We start from the raw sequence: 23,123 nt of genomic DNA on the forward strand, positions 1-23,123 counted from the left end.
TTTTAGATGCATTGGAACAATGAAAAAAAATAAATGGTTATGGACTTTCCCTTTAAGCGTTTTATCCTGATGAACAACGACAAAGAATCAAAAGTTCAAATCTTCTCTGAGGGAGAAGCAGATGAAGTTGCCTGCGGTCAAGAACTACTCGCGCAATACAATAGACATTAACATTTGTGGCACCTGCGCACTCGCGGCAGACACACTGGAGCCCCCTGCTCAACAGGGAGTAAACGTCATCAGCTATGTCAAACTGTACTCGCTTCAATCTCCCATACGTCACGTATAGCCCCGCCTACCTCTGAACGTAATCACGTCTCGAATGAGCCAAGACGAAAAAAAAAAAAACATCCCTCGCTATAAAGAGCTTGTGAGATGTGCACCGCAAGCCTATACGTGCTGGGCGTGACTCAGCCGATAGCCAATCAGCGTCGCATATTTCGTTTCGTACGCAAGTGAGCAAGTTAGGTTGTGAGCTACAAAACCCTCTTCTCGACTACCACTCGGGAGGGGAAGAGGGAGTGAGTGAGGAAGATGGCGGCTCTTAGTGAGGAGGGGAGGTACGGTCTGTCCTGCGAGAGGGGGACACAGGACCAGACCACCGTGCTTCATGTAAAACTCACTGAGACCGCCTTCAGAGCCTTGGAGAACTACCAGAACACTAAGGTAAGTGACGGAGAGGACACATTAGAAGTGGGGTGCTCTGTATACTGACCCCCTAAAATGCTTTTACCGTGTGAGAAGTTGGTGAGGGTGCCTTGGAACGTTGGGGTGACATAAGGAAAACCTCAGGTGTCCAGATCGGGTCCTGAGACAGGTGTTCAGCGGACGTGACTGCTATGTGAACCAGCTGGTCCCTTGTCTCCCAGGTACACAGGGCATTGCTAGCAATGAGCCGTATAGTTACGTCTCCTTATGTCAGTCAGGGGCATTACATTTTATTTCCAGCCATCTCCTCGTTCAGCTACACCGCTCCTGAAATGTCTGTCCTGAATCTGTACGTTTTACTGCTCATCCTCTAAATGGACTGGACTCCATATTGTATTCTCCCCAGAGATGACATAGCCTTACTTTCTAACTACCCTGGAACTTCCCATTCCTGTAATGACTCTGGTAGGTGACTGGTTTCTGGAAACTTTTCAATTATTCCATTCACGTGTACTGGATCTAAACTTTTTCAATTCATAGATTACTGTGAAACTGCTTTGATTGGTACAGGAAAGTGTTAAATGGACAATATGGATGACTACGTGGTAGCCAATTATCTGTCCCTGCTTAATATACATCGCAATATAAGAAGTCCTGTCAATATTTTATTGGATCGTTTTGTTAACGTTGGCACTGGGTGTTATGTGGTGGTCTTGATGTATGTGGATGTAGATTTGTTACGCCTATGGCTGCCTTGATCCTACGAGGGATCGTTCGGTTCTACCCAAAGCCATAACTGGGGTGGGATGTGTATCTAGCTGCTGTACGTACATCTGCTGAGTAGGGTTTGGGCTGCAGGCGTTGTAGGGTAATATCATGGGCGTTATACTTGTGCTTTGCCTTGTACCTGTATACAAGAGCTGAGTAAGCTTCAGTAAAAGCTGGAGGGTGGCTCATAATGCTGTGTTGTCAGTCCTATTCACACCATCCCCCCCTGTCTAGGATTGGGGGGGGGGGGGGGGGGGGCTGGCTAAATGGTTTTTAATCATCTGCCCACCTCCTATTGCTACATTTCACTGGCCCGGCCAGAGCAAATTCTTTCTTGTTCTGGAACTTCTTTTAAAGTGAGTGTATCTGATGTAAAAAAATTAACAAAACTGGATTGTTTCTAAAATGCCTTTATAATCAAATAAATCCAAATCTAAAATATTAATTTTTCCTTTCTGGTAACTAAAGTGTTGTTGGGATTGGGGCGGTTGTGTATGTGGCGAGTATGGATGGGGCTGACTGGGCATGGGTGACTATAGTTTGGATAATATTGCTTTATTTGGAGCGTTGTTTCCCAGGGATAGCTTTTAAATAGCAGTGCGGCTTCTAGTACATGTACAGCACTGCTGCGTGGTGCCAGCTGGTCTCACATTCATTCAGTTTATGGCGTTCCAGCTGAAAACGGGGCAGTTCTGCTGAGCTGTCACTTTTCAGATCACTAGCCTTGGGCCTGTGAAGCTTTTTTGCAGCTTTTTAGAATCCATAAACTAACCAGACAATGTCCGCTTACTGTATTTTACCTTTAGCATTATTATATTGTAAAAGAATGTTTGTTTGTTTTTATGTTGAGATTTCATTAAAATACTAATGTATACTCGTCGCCTACTGAAAGATCAATATGGAAGTTCTCATTTAATCGTGCCCCATTATTCTGGGGAAATGCTTAAATGGCCTCTCCTAAATATAGTCATTTTGGAATAGATCCCTTTACCTGTGGGTGGTGTCAATTGATTCTATGTTGCTCGCTGTTGGATTACAGGGCAACCGTGTGTAATTTGGGGTTCCCCACAACCCTGTGTTTTTGTAACCTTACCACAGCTACAGGTAACAATTCCAGTAATACTATGTTAAGGAATTATCTAACCATTTTTATGGTTGCTGCTAGGCTCACCAATGGTGACTTTGCGCTTTAAATGCACATTTAAAAAGAAATTGAACTAAAATGATGGGGTAAAACACTTATCTATGAGCTAGTAATGGTATAGTCCAGAGCTTCTCTACCTTTTTTTTTTTTTTCCTCTTACAACTGGGTTCTCACTAGTCAGATGGTGACTCCTGGGCCCAACCATTGGTTCAATGTGCAAATTTAAAATTTATCTGTTTCTCTTGTGACCCCCAACAGTAAATATCACAAGTAGTCAGTTATGTTGATAGATCAGATAAATTATTGGTGCAGCCAGCAATGGCTTGTGATAAACTGTGCCTCGCCAACGGTAGACACACTACCAGAAAGGCTTGCCTTAAAGAGGCGCTGTCACACTGATAATGCTAGCAAAAATTGTGTCCCAAAACGTTTATTTTAAGTTATGGGCTTCTTTCTAAATATGCAAATGAGGCTATACTAGACAAGTGGAAGGTAACGCCAGTGATTCTCCTGAGGTGGAGCTACCTCACAACCTCTGACGCTGTCCTATCAGCATGAAGCTGCTTCACACAGTGTGAGAGACTGAGGCTATACTAGACAAGTGGAAGGTAACACCAGTGATTCTCCTGAGGTGGAGCCTCCTCACAGCCTCTGACGCTGTCCTACCAGCATGAAGCTGCTTCACACAGTGTGAGAGAATGAGGCTATACTAGACAAGTGGAAGGTAACACCAGTGATTCTCCTGAGGTGGAGCCTCCTCACAATCTCTGACGCTGTCCTACCAGCATGAAGCTGCTTCACACAGTGTGAGAGACTGAGGCTGGAGGGTATGGGGATCACTTCAAATAGCCATATCTCTGGCTAGAACAGCGGTACTGATGGCATATGAAAGAGGAGATTCTAATCTTTCATATGACACCGGGATCGCAGTTCTGTGACACAATTGGAGAGATCGCCTGTTGAATACACAGTCGGGAATGGAAGCTGTGTACTATATGATCACACTGTGTTGCTGGGCAGGGGAGGGGGAGAAGCTGTATGCTGACTGGAGAGCGACATGCAGAAAACATTACACACGCCCGGAGTGAAAAGTCACCACCTCTTTGGCTATTATAGTCAAATTAGCATATGTAGAAAAATGCTCTTAAGTTTGCAAATAATAAACGGTTTTGAGAAATAATTATTAGCATCATAGCGCCTATTCGATTAGTTAGGGCATTAATAAACTAATGACCGTTCCTCTTAAAGACTCTGTCACTACATTATAAGTGCCCTATCTCCTACATGAGATTGGCGCTATAATGTAGGTGACAGCAGTGCTTTTTATTTAAAAAAACCCCGATATATTTTCACCACTTTATTAGCGATTTTAGATTTATGCGAATGAGTGTCTTGATGCCCAAGTGGGCGTGTTTTTTCTTCAGACCAAGTGGGCGTTGTACAGAGGAGTGTATGACGCTGACCAATCAGCGTCATGCACTCCTCCCCATTCATTTAGGCAGCGCATAGGGATCCTTTTAGATCACTATGTGCTGTCTTATACTAACACATTAACGATACTGAAGTGTTTAGACAGTGAATAGACATTCCACGGGATGTCTATTCACAATCCCTGCACTTCGTTAATGTGTCTATGGTAGTTACAGCAGAGCACAGCGTAATCTCGCGAGATTACGCTGTAGATGACAGGTTACAACAAGTAAGCCTAGTTCAGTTTTTTTGGCATGGTTTTTGACAACCGCTACAAAAACTGTCTGACAACGCCTCCAATTGATTTTAAAAAAAAAACTTTCGTGGAGAAAAAAAAAAATTTGAGTTATGTCATCTTCAGGCGTTTCCGGATCTGACCTCCCTTTGACAGCAATGGCTCTCATTGGCCGAGAAATGCAGCAAAGCAGGTCAAAATGTGCCTCAAAATTCCTGAAGGAATTTTGAGGCAGATTTTTCCGCCTGCAAAAAACTCTGAACTAGGCCTAAAAGTCCAGATAAAGTCTGCCAACGTGACTTATTACAATTATGTGGTCTGCAGACTTTAGGGTATGGGCACACAGGCTATTTTAAGCCGTTTTTCGGTCTGTAAACGTCCCTAAAAACGGCTGAAAAATCTGAAGCAGAACACCTACAAATATCTGCCTTGATTTCAATGGAAAATACGGCGTTCTTTTTCGACATGGCGTTTTTTTATGCCTCATTTAAAAAAAAAAAAAAGGCGTGCAAATCGACTCCTTCAAAAAAGTGCATGTCCCTTTTTGGAGCAGTTTTTCATTGACTATAGAAAAACCGCTCCAAAAAAGGCCGTGAAAAACGCGATCTCTTGAAAAACGCTCCGTATTTTCAGACGTTTTTGATTGTGTATGCACGTACCCTAACACTTATTCAGTTAATGCATGGTGACTACACATGAACAAGTTTGCGTCTTTGTACCAAACTGTGGAGCCATACTTCTGCAATATGACCCATGGGAGGTGACTATACAGATCTGTTTTTAAAGAGGCTCGGTCACCAGATTATGAGCGCCCTATCTCCTACATAATGTGATCGGCACTGTCATGTAGATAACAGTGGTTTTTATTTTGAAAATCAATTTTGAGCAATTTTAGATTTATGCTCCATCCAGGAGGCGAGGTCTATTCACACACCCAACACTTCAGTAAAGTTTTTTTACTCGCACAGCATGAAACTTAATCGACGTGTCGGGAGAGTGAATAGACATCGCGTCTTGACACGAGGCAATGTCTTCACTCTCAAGACACTTCGGTAAAGTTAATGTGGAAGTATGTGACTGCACAGCGTGATCTCGCGAGATCACACTGTGCTGCGAGCACTGCTAAAAATGAATGGAGAGAAGTGTATGACGCTGATTGGTCAGCGTCATACTTCTCTTTCCAACGCCCAGTTAGTAAAAAAAATAAACACGCCCAGTTGTCTATTAAGAAACAAACTAATTAGCATAAATCTAAAATTGCTCATAACTTGCTCAAAATTTATCGTTGTTCAAAATAAAAACCACTGCTGTTATCTACATTACTGCGCTGATCAGATTATATAGGAGATAGGGCACTTATAATCTGGTGACAGAGCCTCTTTAAGCCTCCATTGTCTAAAATGGGGGAAATTGGTGGATATCCTATGACAGAGCCATCCCCGCAGACCAGCACACTTTCTCTACTGGTAGCTGTAAGGCCTAAGTATCCTGATGTTTATGGAGAGCACTTAATTGAAAGCCTTTGCGTATCTTTAGAAATAAATGCTTAAATCTTGCACAGATCTCTAGCCGTTTCATTATCTGCCATAATTCTTCCCTGTAGTGGCAGAGGCGTTGGCTAAGCGATGCCTCCACTTTTATCTGCCGACATTATCTACATAATTAATTTTAGCAAGATCTTGGTAGTTATACTAGCTAATGATTTACTTGTACCATGACTTCAGAATTTACCATATGTTACAGTTCAGTTTAAGATATTTATAAATGTATTGCTAGAAAAATAAATGTCCCTTGTATTAAACACTCAAGGCAAGACTGGCTTCAGAGGACGACCATTGCTCGAACATTCCTTCAACGCTGGGATCACGTGTACAGGGTTTATAGTATATCTCTGCTGCGCAGAGATGTAAAACTTGCAGTAGAATTGATTGGAATTTGTGAAAATCCTAAACTGCGTTTTTAAAGGGGTTTTTAATCCGTTCAAACGTTGTCCATATGGGCCATTGGGCTGAATTCACACAGCATTTTGTGGCGTTTTGTGCATTTCTTAATGGCATTTTTTAGTGCAGCCAGACGTAACATTAAAGTCTGTAGTCAAATGCACATCACACAACTGGAATTTTTGTGGTCCTTTGTTTTTTTTTTGTTTTTTTCCCTCAAACGTAGCATGCTGTTTTCTTGGCTTTATTTATTTTTTCTAGGTGTTTTTGCCATAGGCTTCCCCATAGGTCTTAAAGGGGTTGTCCAGTCCCTAAAAATGTATGGCCTATCCTCGTAATAAGACATCTATATCTGATCGTTCGGGGTCAGACTGCAGGGACCCCTGACTATCATCTGTTTTCAAGGGTCTGCAGTGCTCGTCCAAGCGCTTCTTCCCCATCATTTTGGTCACTGCTCACACTGTGGATCGTTGACACAGCAGTAGTAGTGGGGGTTCACAGTATTACAACCTTCTCCCATTGAAGTGAATGGGAGATGGCTATAATACTATGAACCGCTTCTACTGATGTGTCGGTGATTCACAGTTTGAGCAGTGAGGGAAACTAAGGGGAAGCAGCGCTCGTACGAGCCCTGCGGCCCTTCAAAACGGCTAAATGATGGGGGTCCCGGTAGTTGGACCCCAACCGATCAAGTATTGAGGATAGGCCATCAATTTTTAGGGACTGGATAACTGAAAAGTAAACAGAAAAAATGCATGTACATAACACCAAATATGAAAAAAAACTATAAAGGTGTATATTACATTTTAATAACTCTAACCTTTTTAGAAGTGTTTCTTGATTCAGTTAATGTTGCCAGAAACATTCTTTGTGAAGGAGGGCTTAGGGCACATGGTTTGTCATGGTGGTGTCTCCCGTTCAGTACACTCCCTCATCCTCTGTCCAACTCTTTCTCTGTGGCTGGGCACAACCATGTATTACTTGGGGTCAATGAGCGGTGTGCAGTGCTACGTTTCCTGTAGCTATGTGTAGGCCCGGACCGCTTTCCACCAAGGTTTCAGCATCTGATACTTGCTAAACAGTTCGGCATGCACTCAGAAAAAATGTATATGTATTAGGGATGCATCGAAACTTCGATACTATTTCGACGCCGTGCACCCTCAAACGGACAGATACCGTTTCATGTATTTCTATACTAAGCTGTGCCGCCGCACAGCTTAGCATTGTAACACATGAATGTAGTGAGCGGGGCTGCTGTTTTGTGATACAGCCAGCCATTGCCCCGCTCCTGAGTCCTGACAAGTCCACGTAGTCAGCATAAGGTGATGCGACCAGCGCTGTGCTCTTTAGTGCAGCGCCAGCTGCATCACCTAATGCTGACCGCGCGTGCACTTGTTGTCAGGAGTGGGGCAATGGCTGTATTACACAGCTGCAGCACCGCTCTAACAGTGGAGATCAGAGAAACCTCTGACTGCCGCCGCTATTCCCCTGTATGCTGTGATCAAAGCTGACGGCAGCGTTCAAGGGGAAAATGAGAAGGGGGGGGGGGGGCGGTTTCACATCACAGGGAATACCTGTGACGCTTCCCTGCGATGCGATTGAGGGACATACCATGTATGGGCAGACAGCCCTGGGGTCTTTCAATGGACCCTGAGCTGTCTTACCATGCTTCCTGTTAGGGCTTACTTAGGTATGTTCTAACAACTGCCTGTGTACTATCTGTATATAAATGTATGCCAGTACATTAAAGTAAAAAAAAAAAAAAGTAAAAACAAAGTAATGTTAAATAACAAAAATACACATACACATTTTTTACAATAAATGTTAAAATTAGTCTTAATACATAAAATATACACATCTTCAGTACTCACGTGGCCGTAATAACCTGCACAACAAATTTTGTCACTTATGATTTGTACGCGATAAAAAAACCAAAATTAACTTTTCTCTGGCTTATTAATGTAAGGTACGAGGTGTGATGCATTTAACCTCCATGTTCCTCACATTAAAGGGGTTTTCCGGAACCAATTAACTAATTTCTTTTTCACTGCACAAATAGAAATAATGTAATTTGTAATATACTTACGTTTTGATTTAATCTTCTAACACCCGATTCCAGCACTGGTTACGTGATGTGTCTCCTGTAGCAAAATCCTTACTTCCGGTGTTAGCCTGTCCATGATCTGAGTACCATTTTCCAGCTGGCTCAATGTGCGGGTACGTCATTCCTGACGTCACTACACTGAGCGAAGTGGTGGACTGGATACTCCCTTTCTTCTGGTCTGCTGCTAGGGGAGAGAAACACTGCTAGTCTCTGAGCATGCTTGGTTTCTACACTAGCAGTGTTTATTACGCATGCCCACTCCTGTGCTATCTCAGCGCCTGCGCATCATTTACTCCCCTCTAGCAGAGGACCCGAAACTATCAGAAGAGATCAGATGTCAGGAGCCAGTTGCTAGTAGCACTCTCAAAAGGACTCCGACGTTGGTATTGGGGGATTCCAGAGTCCCGGAGCAGAGCCTATACTAGCGCTCTGCCTGGGACTCAAAGTCTGAGAAGCCCCTGACAACACTGTCCATATATGGACAGTGATGTCAGGGGATTCCACAAAGTCACGGAGCAGAGCCTATACTAGCACTCTGGCCGGGACTCTGCTCTGGGATCAAATGAGTGTTTTGTTTTTTTTTTGTTGTTTTTACCATTGTTTGGTACAGCACTGATATATTGCAGGTTTATCGTTTGCTGTCACTGATCTAATGAGCAGTAAAATGGCAACGGAGATTGTCTATAGCTGGGTGTAGTAGGCATGATGAGTCCCTGCTGCCGGCGCTTTGCATGCTGGAATACAAGTGGTGCATGCTGGGAGCTGTATGACCGGAAGAGCAAGACAAGGAACACAGAGGTAAACAAACCTCCCAATGTAAACCGGAGAATAATTGTAAATTAACCCCTTCCCGCCGCAGCCCTTTTTCAGATTTTCATTTTCGTTTTTTTCCTACCCAGCTTCGAAAAGCCATAACTTCTTTATTTTTCCGTCGATATAGTACTATGAGGCCTTGATTTTTGCGGGACGAGTTGTAGTTTTTCGTAGCACCATTTATTTTTCCATATAATGTACTAGGAACCGGGGAAAAAAATTATTTGTGGGGTAGAAAATGAAAAAAACTTTCCTCCATGGCTTTTTGCACGCTTTTTTACGGAATTTACTGTGCAATTAAAACAACTTGTTAACTTTATTCTGTGGGTCAATACAATTACGGCGATACCAAATACATAGTTCGGTTTTTACTTTTAAAAGTAGTAAAATATAGAAGTATAAAGTATTTTGCGTCGCCAAATTCCGAGAGCCATAACTTTTTTATTCTGTCGATTAAAGAGTCTCTGTCACCACATAAGTGCCCTGTCTCCTATATAAGATCGGCGCTGTAATGTAGGTGTCAGTAATGCTTTTTATTTAAAAAAAAACGATCTTTTTTCACAACGTTAGGAGCGATTTTGGTTTATGCTAATGAGCTTTCTTAATGCCCAAGTGGGCGTACTTTTACTTTCGACCAAGTGGGTGTTGTACAGAGGAGTGCATGACGCTGACCAATCAGCATCATGCACTCCTCTCCATTCATTTACACTGCACTAGCGATATAGATATATCACTATGTGCAGCTACATACACAAGCCCTAACATTACTACAGTGTCCTGATAATGAATACACATGACCATCCAGCCTGGACGTCATGTGTACTCACAATCCTGACACTTCTGACTCGCGAGATTTCGTATCCGTTGCTGGAATCTCACAGAAAAGAGTCAGAAGTGTCAGGATTGTGAGTACACATGACGTCCAGGCTGGATGGTCATGTGTATTCATTATCAGGACACTGTAGTAATGTTAGGGCTTGTGTATGAGGCTGCACATAGTGATATAACTATATCGCTAGTGCAGTGTAAATAAATGCAGAGGAGTGCATGATGCCGATTGGTCAGCGTCATGCACTCCTCTGTACAACGCCCACTTGGTCGAAAGTAAAAGTACGCCCACTTGGACATTAAGAAAGCTCATTAGCATAAACCAAAATCGCTCCTAACGTTGTGAAAAAAGATCGTTTTTTTAAATAAAAAGCATTACTGTCACCTACATTACAGCGCCCATCTCCTTATGTAGGAGATAGGGCACTTATAATGTGGTGACAGTCTCTAAGTGGTATGAGGGCTTATTTTTTGAGGAATAAGCTGTAGTTTTTAATAATACCATTTTGGTGTACATGGGATGGGTTATCACTTTTTACTTCATTTTTTGTGGGAGATTAGGTGACCAAAAAATAGAGATTCTGGCGCTTACAATTTCTTTTTTTCCAGCGTTCACCGTGCGGGTTAAATGAGATATTGTAATAGTTCAGACTTTTACGGACGCGGCGATACCAATTATGTTTATTTTTTTTACTCTGCTCTAGGGGGAAAATGGGAAAAGGGGTTTTTTTGAACTTTTAATTTTTAATTTTTTTTTACACAAAAAACAATTTTTCTTTTTTTTTTAATTAGTCCCCCTAGGGGACTTCAACCAGCGATCGTTAGATCGCTTGCACGATACTGCAATACTAATGTATTGCAGTATATCGTGATTCTGACAGGCATCTATTAAGCCCTGTCGGAGGCAGCGCTTAATACTTGCACAAAGATGGCAGACCTGGGGGCCTTCATTAAGCCCCCAGGCAGCCATATCAACCATCGCCCGCCGCGATTGCATTCCGGCGGGTGTGATGAGCTGTTAAAGGGGGTCGCCCCCCTCTTTCTAACTATTTAAATGCTGCGGTCGCTCTTGACCGCAGCATTTAACGAGTTAAACGAGCTGCTATGACGTAACTGTATGCCATATGTCGGGAAGGGGTTAAAAAATAAAAATTTAGATAACTGTTGAGGGGGCATTAATAGATAGAGAAGTGTTGCAGTGATTAAAAAAAACAAGTATTGGCAAACCCTTTTAAAAGTAATTAACCCTATCATGTACCTGACACATTAACCCAATGTTGTCCATTGTGAGAAAGATGATGGGGGTTAATTAATTTTGAACGCGCTTCGCATTAATAGTAATCTCACCATGTGCCTCACATCAGAAAATGGAAGAACTTTTTTTTTTTTTTTTGTATTACTGTTGGCAAAGTATCGTTTTGGCATCGAAAATCGCAATACTACACAAAGTATCGGTACCGAAGTCCAAATTCTGGTATTGTGACAACCCTAGTATGTATATAGATAGATGGATATATGTAGACAGCAATTCATTAACCCCTTAAGGACACAGCCTGTTTGGCCTTAATGGGAACCTGTCTCCAGCATTTCATCTATTAAACCAGCAATACCTGGTCGTAGTGGGTGAATAATCATTTTTATATAACCTATAATTGTCGTCTTCGTTAACACCCAGCTTCTGGCAGTGCACAGACACACAGCGTGTTCTCCAGAGATCACGCTGTGACGTCACTTCCTGCCCCAGGTCCTGCATCGTGTCGGACGAGCGAGGACACATCGGCACCAGGTGACAGAGGCTACATCGACTTACCTGCAAACGCCGATGCTGCTGCAGAATCAACTGTAGCCTCTGTCGCCTGGTGCCGATGTGTCCTCGCTCGTCCGATACGATGCAGGAAGTGACGTCACAGCGTGATCTGGAGAACACGTTGTGTGTCCGTGCACTGCCAGAAGCTGGGTGTTAACGAAGAGAAGTGGATGATGCTGATTCGTCAGCATCATACACTTCCATTCACAACGCCCAGCTAGTAAAACAAGTAAAAACGCCCAGATGTTACACACACAATACACACCCACTTGTGCATAACTTTAAACACGCCCAGTTGAACTGCTCATTTGCATAAATATAAAAATGGTCATAACTTGGCCAAAAATTTTTGTTTTTGAAAAAAAAAAAAGTTACGGTAACCTACATTGCAGCGCTGATCTGCTGCAATAGGAGATAGGGGTTTGAAAATCTGGTGACAGAGCCTCTTTAAGGTCCACAGGGCGGGCCTTCCTCTGGCGGGGAGCGGATCCCCGGGGCTCGTTCGGCTTGGAAGGGGCCGGACCAGACCCAGCGTTGGCGGCTTTCCGGCGCTCAATGGCATGTCCGGTCGCCGCGACGCGTCACTTCCGGGCGCGTCCAACACTCCAGGGGGCGGTGTTCCGGTGGCCCACGTGGGGAGGGGAGGAGGTGCTCCAGCGTCCGTAGTGAGGGCCTCTCAGCCGATCCTTGGCCTATTTTAGGCCAGAAAAAACACGAGCTCGTTCTCCAGTCTTCTTCTGCCATTATGGAGTCGCCAGGAGAAGCACCAGGATGCACTGAACGCTCGGATGCCAAGTCCTCCAGTCCGGTACTTGAGGACGCCAGGAGTGGGGTAAGAGAAAAACCTCTCCCTTACTTAATACTTTTCCCCTTTCTCTTGTGCATATGTTTAGGCCAGGGATTGTCCTAGGAAAAAGCAGGATAAGGCCCATAACAAGGAATGTGCGATATGTAAAAAGAAACTCGCATCTTCCTATAACAAGACTCTTGTCAGAAGAGTCCACAAATTTAGCCACAAACATTAAGGATATTGTAAGGGCTGAAGTGAGGAGCTCACTAAGGTCCCTTAGAAAGAGAAGAGATTCTCTGGTCGCCTCTTCTAGCAGGATGGATTCAGATTCCTCAGCCGAAGGGGACCCCCAGCTAGGCGAAGAAGGGGAGTACAGCTCCTACGACTCCTCAGGTGAGGAGGAGCGAGAGAGAAATCTGTTCCCAACGGATGACGTTGACCTCCTAAAAACAGTCAGGGCGACTATGAATATAGACGACCCCAAAGAACCACGGTCCATCTAGGACGCTATGTTTCAAGGGCTAGGACCTAAAAAGAATAGGACCTTCCCCATCCATAGGAACATATCTAACTTTATTAAAAAGGAATGGAAAGCTCCTGATAAAAAGACAAGCATTCCCAAATTTCTCAAAAGGAAGTATCCCTTTGAGGAGGACGCATGCAGGGACTGGGATAACATCCCCAGGCTCGACGCTCCAGTAGCCAAGATCTCAAGGAAACACTCCCTTCCCTTTGAAGATCTAGGCTCCTTGTCTGATCCTATGGATAGAAAGGCCGAATTCTACCTTAAGAGAGCCTGGGAAGCCTCTACGGGGGGTTTCAAACCAGCCATTGCAGCCACCTGCGTGGCCAGATCCCTGAAAGTGTGGCTCGCACAACTGGAGGTACATCTGAAAGACAAGACCCCTCGGGATCAAATCTTAGCCTCCCTCCCAACACTTTCTAAAGAATGACGCCAAGGGGGCAGTGGGGGGTCGCCTTTCCCTGTCTCTCAAAGATTGGCGGAAGATTTCCGCAAATCCTTGGATTCTGGGAATCATAAAAACAGGGTACATACTAGAGTTCACAACCCTCCCCCCCCCCCCTCCGAAAGATTCCTTCCCACGAGGGACCTAAGGAACCCAGTCCAACAAAAGATCCTAGAAATAGAAGTTCTGTCACTTATAAAAAAAGAGGTCCTAATCCAGGTTCCAGACACAGAGATAGATCGGGGCTTTTATTCCCCCCTCTTCCTAGTGAACAAACCAGGAAGAAAACACAGGGTCATTATAAACCTAAAATAACTGAACTGCTAGCTGACCTACAAAAAATTCTGCATGGAGAGTATCACGTCAACTATAAACCTCCTCTCCAGAGACTGCGTGATGGCCTCAATAGGCCTAGAGGATGCCTATTATCACGTACCAATATGTAATCGTCATCAAAAGTATCTAAGGGTAGCAGTAACACTCAACAGGTCTGTATGCCCCCTACAATACAGAGCCCTCCCCTTCGGCATCTCTCAAGCCCCAAGGGTGTTTTCCAAGCTGATAGCAGAAATGACCTCATACATCAGGATGAACGACGTTCTCCTGATTCCATATCTAGACGACTTCCTGGTGGTAGCAGAAATAGTTCCAACTCTGACCCTACAAATACAGATAGTCCGGGACATACTGACAAAATTAGGATGGAACATAAATTTTAAAAAATCGAATCTAAATCCATCGAAAAGGATGGAAGCGAAGCCTAACAGGCCTGCTCTCGGTGAATAAGAATAGCGATCAGGGCTTCATGCCTGTCCCCTAGTGTGACAAAAAAAAAAAGTTAAAACAAGCCAATAAAAGTTAGCTTTGACAAGTTTTAGCCAGGATGCACCGGTACTTCCCGGTGCCTTAAAGAGGCTCTGTCACCAGATTTTGCAACCCCTATCTGCTATTGCAGCAGATAGGCGCTGCAATGTAGATTACAGTAACGTTTTTATTTTTAAGAAACGAGCATTTTTGGCCAAGTTATGACCATTTTTATAGTTATGCAAATGAGGCTTGCAAAAGTCCAAGTGGGTGTGTTTAAAAGTAAAAGTCCAAGTGGGCGTGTATTATGTGCGTACATCGGGGCGTTTTTAATACTTTCACTAGCTGGGCGCTCTGAAGAGAAGTAACATCCTCTTCTCTTCAGAACGCCCAGCTTCTGACAGTGCAGATCTGTGACGTCACTCACAGGTCCTGCATCCTGACGGCCACATCGGCACCAGAGGCTACAGTTGATTCTGCAGCAGCATCAGCGTTTGCAGGTAAGTCGATCTTACCTGCAAACGCTGATGCTGCTGCAGAATCAACTGTAGCCTCTGGTGCCGATGTGGCCGTCACGATGCAGGACCTGTGAGTGACGTCACAGATCTGCACTGTCAGAAGCTGGGCGTTCTGAAGAGAAGAGGATGTTACTTCTCTTCAGAGCACCCAGCTAGTGAAAGTATTAAAAACGCCCCGATGTACGCACATAATACACGCCCACTTGGACTTTTACTTTTAAACACACCCACTTGGACTTTTGCAAGCCTCATTTGCATAACTATAAAAATGGTCATAACTTGGCCAAAAATGCTCGTTTTTTAAAAATAAAAACGTTACTGTAATCTACATTGCAGCGCCTATCTGCTGCAATAGCAGATAGGGGTTGCAAAATCTGGTGACAGAGCCTCTTTAAAGCACTGTAATACAGGACGTACTGGTGCGTCCTTGTGCGGTAAGGGGTTAATACTACCCTGTTGGAAACTTTCAAGCTAGTTTCAATCCAGCAATAGGACAGTGAAAATGTAAAGAACATTACTAGGTGTCTACTCATACTTTAGGCCTTATTCACACGAGCGTGTCCATTTTACATGCGTAAAAACGCTGCGTTTTTTCTGCGTTGCAGTGCTGTGTTCGAGATCAGTGTGCGGTGCTTGTCTGTGTTTCTTACGTGTGTATGTCATCCGTAAGTCACGCGTATTTGTGTCCGTAAAATAAACTGAAGGAGGTGGTTTTCTTTCTTTAGCAACTGTCGCGTGAATCAAGGACACGTCTGTGTGCTGTCCGTAATTTATAGGACATGGCCCCATTGAATTGCATTGGGACGTGTGTTTTTCTGCCTGGAAAAATCAGCTCCGTTTTTTTTAAGTGGTTTTGCACCACACGTTTTTAGACGCTTTTTTTTTTTTTTTTTGCTCCGCTTTTAGACGTGTTTTTATGCCACGTTTTTTGGAGGCTTTTTTTTTTTAGCTAGCTCTTCAATAGAGAGGAGTAACCATGAGGTTTGCTTCAAAATGTCTCCCATTGATTTCAATGTTATTGATACGGACAAAGCATCAAGGTAAGGCATGTCGCCGCTTTTTACCGCGAGACGGTTTTTCCACTCGCAGGGAAAAAACGCCTCCGCCTCCCATTGAAATCAATGGGAGGCATTTTTGGCGCCTTTTTCCGAAGCAGTTTCCGCGTCAAACGTGTCAAGACTCCGTGTGAACTGGCCCTAAGGCCTTAGTTGTGTGATTGTGATGAATTAGCTGTATACATTAAAATCTCTTGGTTTTTTATTCATTTCACTATCTACTATTCATTATTTATTGCAGGTGTTGTGGTTTGTTATTGCTTTCTATGAAGACTGTTTACAGTTTTGATTCTCATAGATGGTACTTGTGGTGGTCACATTCAGCTAGTTATGTAGAACTCTTTGTAACCTGTACAAGGTACACTAGCTGCAGGAAATTGGCTTTTCTTTTTTTGCCGGTAACATTGTCCTCCTGTCACTTGCACCAATTCAAATATTTTTTTTCCCTTCCCTTTTAAATGTGATCACATGACCGTCCTATGAAAGCCAAGTACGTACGTGCTCAGGCCCTCGCTTGACAGGATTAATCAGCACTGCTGCCTTGATTAGGGAGGGTTTAATGAATAGAAAGGAGACCTTAGAGACCTAATGCCCCAAAAATCCCACACAGGAAACCGCTTACTGCGCAATTCTTGTTTTCTATAAAAGGGATCTACTGTTCCTGCTATGAGTGTCAATCTGAACAGTCGGCTGAAACGCCTGCAGGTCTTTATTAACCAGCAGTTTCAAATACTCAACTAGAAAAATCTTGTTAATTTTTTTCGTTGGGATTTTTGCCCCATAGTCTTCTGGAAATGTTACATATTCAGATTTGAAATGCTGCCAGTATTTTTTATTTTTTTCTATCTTGCAGTCTGGGTGACACTTCCTATAGAAACTCCTAAAAACTTAGGGGAGATTGATGTTTATTTTAGCAGACCATAATGAGAGAAGGAAATCTCTGTATGGGATGCAAGCCATTGTGTACTTAACACAGCACATAGCGTCAGACTCTCTGCTTGGCCTGGTGACCCCTTGTGCTGCTGCTCACTTTTGTTCTTCTTGGCTCTTGTTTACACACGGTCAGCTGGGACTTGAGGAAGAATTTGTGAAGAGTGATTCACGTCACATAACTGGAATGAACTCTAGCAGTTTTAAAGGCTCCTCTTCTGTCCGTATTGTCCTATGCGGCCTGAAAGAAAAGGGATATAACGCACATTTTCCCACTTAATTCCTGCGGATTAAATTACATTTACAGAATGAACAAATTGTCCTGGTCTCTAGCAGACAGATCACTTCATACAAATACTGAGCCTGCAGTCTTGTCAGAATAATCCCAACAATATCTGCTCCTTACAGACGACGATCGTTTTCTTATAAGCGGGCTAGGATATGGGTAATTTAAAGCAGATTTTTCTGGCCCTTCAAAGAAGGCCCGGGCACACATGACCTCCAGATTGTTTTCTTAGGCCTTATTCACATGAGCGAATTGTCTGGGTGCTGTCCGTTTTAATAGACAGCACACTGACCCATGCAATTCAACGTGGCTAATCACACATCCGCCTTTATTTTTTTCACCGACAGTGTCCATTGCAAGAAAGAGCGCGTCTTATTCTGGTTTGTTCATGCAGACGGACAACGTCCCTGTGCAGTCTGTTTTTCATAGATCAGTTGCTAATGTAATGCAGGAATAAAAGTGAAACCAGAGTGCTTGCAGAGGGGAAAAACGGACGACACGGAAATCACGTGGACTAAATACGGACAGTCAAATGCATGAAAAATGTTCTGTTTTTTTTTTGTGGATGCAAATTGGGCACGCTAGCCTGAATAAGGCCTTGTTGGGATCAGAAAAGTTGTTTTTTTGGCTGTTAACATCAGCGTTGCTTTCTGTTGAGGGGTTCTGTCTGAGCTTTCAGTTAAAGGAACCCCTCAGCGGAAAGGCAAACCGAAGCCTTTGCTTCCGTTTGCATCACCATTGATTTGAATGGTGGGGGATACTTTGCTAATGGTTTCTGTTTGTTGTGAAAAGGTTCCGTTTTTTTTTTTTTGACCGAATCAATAGTGCATTTGGTGATGCAAACGGAAGGTTTCAGTTTCCTTTCCGCTGAAGGGACTCACCCCAACCGACAGAAAGCACTGACGGAACCATTCAAAGGAAAGTAACGCTAATTTGACCCCAGCCTAAACCACAAATTTAACTCCAGAAATTGTTAGAAGCAGGTGGCACGTTTCCTGTGGATATGCGATAAATGTCTGATAGATGGGGGTCCCTGCTCTGGGACCCGCATCTATATAGAGATTGGGGGGGGGTCAGGTGGTTTGGCGGTTGCAAACTGCAGATTCCAGTAAGGATGTGGCCTCGCATGAGTCTCCTTCTCCATTCAGTTGTATAGGATTTCCAAAAATACCTGCTACATTGATACAGGTGTGGGACCCATGCTGGGAGCCCCATCTATTTCCATATGAATCTGCGGAAACTTCGATTTTGTTTCGATACCGTGCATCCCCAAACGGTTCGATACCGTTCATGTATTTCGATACTTAGCTGTGCGGCCGCACAGCTTAGTATAGTGACACGTGAATGTTGTGAGAGCGGGACTGTGGCTGTATAATACATGTGTAATACAGCCATTGCCCCGCTCCGGAGTACTGACATGTGCGCGCATTCAGCATGAGGTGATGCGGCCAGCACTGCACTAATGAGCGGCGGCATGGAAAACAGAACATGGGCGCACTGCAAAACACCCCCATGTTCTGTCTTCCGTGCCTGCGCCGCCGCTCATTAGTGCAGCGGCGGCTGCATCACCTCGTGCTGACCGCGTGCACTTGTTGGCAGGAGCGGGGCTGAGTATTACACAGCCACAGTCCCGCTCTATAACGGCGGAGATGAGAGAAAGCTCTGATCTCTGCTGTTATTCCCCTGAATGCTGCAATCAAAACTGACCAACCGCAGCATTCAGGGGAAAATGAGAAGGGGGATGTCCCTTGGTTCGCATCACAGGAATCCCTGACACGTGATTGAGACATACCATATGGGCAGACAGCCCAGGGTCCATTAAAGGACCCCAGGGCTGTCTTACCATATTTCCTGTTAGTACACAGGCAGTTGTTAGGACATGCCTAAGTATGCCCTATCAGTACAAAGGCTAACGTACTGGCATATAGATATATGCCAGTACATTAAAGTTTAAAAATAAAGTAATATTAAATTTAAAAAAAATACACTTTTTTTTTTTTCCAATAAACATTAAAAGTCTCAATACATAAAATATACACATTCGGTTTTGGCGCGGCTGTAATAACCTTTACTACAATTTTTTTTGCATCATTTGTGTACGCTGTAAAAAAATAAAATAAACTACTTTCACTTATTGTGGGGCACGTGGTGTGATTAATTTAACCTACGTGTGCCTCTCATTAACAGTAATTAACCCCATCATGTACCTTACACATTATGACTGAGAAACATGATGGGGTTAATTACTATTGTGAGGCACATTCAAAATTCATCACACCAGAAAATGGAAGAACTTTTTTTTTTTTAATTACTGTTGGCAAAGTATCGTTTTGGTATCGAAATCGCAATACTTCACGAAGTATCGGTATCTAAGTCCAAATTCTGGTATCATGGCATCCCTAGTTCCACAATTGCATGCTGTATTACAGGGGTAAATATGATGGCACCCAGTGCCTATGTCTAATACATAATTTCATCTATAGTATGTACAATATTACATGCTTAAGTCTTATTTGTGCTGCAGTTAAGTAGGAAAAATCAGATGACACCAGTTTACATTTAACAATTTGACAGGACTATCTTGTGAATGACCAATTTTTTTCAATGATAAACAGTACTTATTGTTTTTAATGCATGGACAATGGGCAATTGTTTCTATCACTCTAGTTTCTTCCAGTACAGCACGCTTGTTTGATTGTGGCCTTGGGCAGTCTGGCCTGTACAATGGCACACGGTCTCATACCGCTACGTACTACAGAGTTCCTTGAGACTGTGCCATCGTACAAGGCTCAGTTGGGGCAGCCTATGTACAGAGCTATTCCCCATTAGAAGCAATGCTGTAATATGGCCACGTGGTGTGGTTTTTTTTAATCTGGAATTCCCCGCAGGTTCTAAGATGGATAAATTACATTGACACAGCACATACACCCTCTGTGAACATACCCTTAGGCTGAGTTCAAATGGGGCGGGTACGCTGCGTAAAAGCAGGCAGCCTATCTGCCCTGTGTGCTGCATTGAATTTCCAGGCGAAAAAATGCACCAAACAATGGTGCGGTTTCACCCTGATTGTCCGCTGCGAAAAACTGCAGCACTTAGCCGATCTGCTAGCAGGCCGGCCTCCTGGGATAACTTTTCATCCCAGGAGACTGCTACAGCCTGTGATTCGCTACAGTAGCAGTCACATGGGATAAAACCTCATACTAGGAAGCCGGCCCTCTGATGTCATGCAGGCAGGCCTCCTGGGATGAATTTTATCCCATGTGACCGCCTGTGATTGACTGCAGCGGTCACATGGGCTGAAACGTCAGCCCAGGAGGCCACGCTGGAGGGAGGAACACAGACTTCTGGGTAAGTATACAATTAGAATTTTTTTTTTTTATGAGTTGCGTTTTTTTACGGCGGGTTTGCAGCGACTCCGCCGCAAAAACTACAACTGCTTTGTTTGTGGGTTTTCTCCATTGATTTCAGTGGGGAGGTAAACCCTGAACAAGTAAGCAGCGTTTACGCAAATACAATTGACATGTTGCGAAATAAAACTCTGCTTCGTAGGTCAATTTCTGAGCGTTTTTCCACTTATATACGCAGCGTGTGGATGAGATTTGTTTGATGTCATCCGCTTTGCTACTGCTCTATTTGCTGCGGATTTTCTGCAACAAATTCCGTTGCGGAAAAGCAGCAATATTTATGCAACGTGTGAACTGACCCATAAAGCTTATTCAGATGAACGTTTGATAGGTCCGTGCAACGCGTGATTTTCACGCGCCTCGCACTGACCTATGTTAGTCTATGGGGCCGTGCAGACTGTCCGTGAGTTTCACGCAGCGTGTGTCCGCTGCGTAATACTCACGACCTGTCCTATATTTGTGCGTTCGCACATCATGCTCCCATTGAAGTCAATGGGTGCGTGAAATTAACGCGCAGCACACGGAAGCACTGATTCGCGCAGCAGTAAAAACTATGATGAAAACAGAAAAGCACCGTGTTTCGTATGTGGCTGACACACGGAGCTGTTAAGTACTTTTTGCGCGTGCAAAACGCACACGCTTGTGTAAATCCTTAGTCTGGCACTTGTGCGTCTGGTTAACACACTAATCCTCCAATTTGCGCATGTCAGATCAGTTCTGCCTGTGTAGTAGTAGCCTGTTGTACCTGTTCACCTTCATCCACATATTTCATGTCATTAGGGATCCTATTTCATGGTAAGGGGTAATTTTGGGCCACACTGCATCTAGTTGTCCTGTATTTAATTGATTTCCAATTGTGTCTAGCTCTACAAATATTTGATCCTGGGGGCAGACACTTGGGTGACACTACAGGCGTTTACCAATCCGGTTTCCCCCAGTACATCTACTTGGGGGTGCAAGCATTGTTTTTTTTTTTTTTTTTGTTTTTTAATTTTGCCCACGGCACAGGCTGCACGCTCTACTGTCCTTCTGGAACATTTTCTTTGACTCCATAGCATCTGCTTGAAATAGTAGAGTCTGTAAAACAATGCAGTTTAGATCCCTTAGTGTTTTAATCTCCAATATTTTGTTTTAGTTTTGCGTCACTGGTTGTTGCTGTACCTGTTGGATATCATTCTGTCCTTATGCATATTTGTAATTCGGCTTATGTACTCTCTTATCAAAGCACTGCAGACTTTACCCACCCAGGAAAGGTCAGATCACCCAAACATTCTCCAGCGCACAAACTAGTTTTCGTTGTCAGGCCAATGAACTCACCAGCTACATCTCTGCCAGCGTGACGTCTTTAATGTGCCCTGTGCTTGTTCTCACAATAGTTTGAAACTTTTGCTCAGTCTTATTTTGTAAGTCTTGCACAGTGTGACTTCCCGTTTACAAGGAGTCAATCCGTTCTCTCCTGCAAGTTGTGAGTTCAGTTCACACATTTTGATTTGTAGGAAAGCTGTGTGAGAACCAATTCTGTGGAATCACAATTCCTGATGTCCCAAATGAGAAATGCACCTAGATATACAGCAAGTGGTTAGGCTTGGCTTGAAGGAATTTAGAAACTTTTGACAACTTGGTAAACTCTAGTGGGGCTATGTCAGCCATAATAGTGGGCACACAGATTTCCCAGAGAAAGTTATTAAATTTCTAAATTTAACAAAAGGACATCTAAGGGTCCATTCACATGTTGAGGTGCGGTTAGAACCACACTGAAAAAAACCACTGCCAAAAACCGAATGCGTTTTTTTTTGATGCGGTCATGGTAAAAACGGCATGAACTTTCCAAATCGTGGTAAAAACGCATGCGGATTTCAGATGCGGTTTTTATTCTATTCTAATCGCACCTCAACCCGCATTGTCTGAATAGACCCTTAGGCTATATTCTCCTCATGTCTGAGCCTTCCATCAGGCGTGTTGCCTTATGTCTTTTTGCATGAAGCATCTGCATACAAAGTGTAGTAGACTATCCTTTTACATACAGCAATGGCATACTGACTTATACCACTATGACATAGGCCAAAAGGACACTCTGGATACATTTTGGTGTATATGCTGGGTGCTTTTCCCTGCATTTACACCAAACCTAGTGCAAACAAAGCCTTAAAGGGAATGTGTCGCTAGAATTATTTTTTTTTGTTAAACAATTATTATTTACGTGATTACTTATTGGTTTCATTTTTTTTATTTTTTTCACAAGTCAGGAAATCTTTTAAATTAGATTTTAATTTATAACATTTCCATGTGCTGGTCACTAGAGGGAGCAGTTCCCAAAATTGCAGCATGGTCAATGTGGTAAAGCAACCTCATTGCTTTATGCTGCAAATTTGGGGTAGACACACTCGCTCTAGTGTCCTCACACAATCCCCCCTCCATTATTCTGGCTAGTGCCAGGCGAAAGGAGGAGGTTGAATGTTCAAACCTCCTACACTGTGCCACCATTTTCTGAGCGACTGCACAGTGTAGGAGGATTAGATACAGTATAACAAGAACATACACAAACGTAAAACACACATCACATACACAAACATAACTTACCTGCTCCTGCCGCCGCCTCCGCTCCTATTCC

The 23,123-nt window shown here is 43.5% G+C and overlaps 1 protein-coding gene across 1 annotated transcript in view; it reads left to right on the plus strand.

Moving 5' to 3' along the window:
* The first annotated feature begins 419 nt into the window (after positions 1-419).
* Positions 420-23,123, plus strand: part of ELL2 (elongation factor for RNA polymerase II 2) — a 69,140-nt gene continuing 46,436 nt past the window's right edge. The window contains exon 1 of the mRNA XM_075837124.1: positions 420-666. Within this exon, the coding sequence (XP_075693239.1) occupies positions 535-666 (132 nt within the window). The 5' untranslated portion in view covers positions 420-534. The remainder of the gene's footprint in view (positions 667-23,123) is intronic.

Source organism: Rhinoderma darwinii, chromosome 1 (genome assembly GCF_050947455.1).
Source record: "Rhinoderma darwinii isolate aRhiDar2 chromosome 1, aRhiDar2.hap1, whole genome shotgun sequence".
Lineage (NCBI taxonomy): Eukaryota > Metazoa > Chordata > Amphibia > Anura > Rhinodermatidae > Rhinoderma > Rhinoderma darwinii.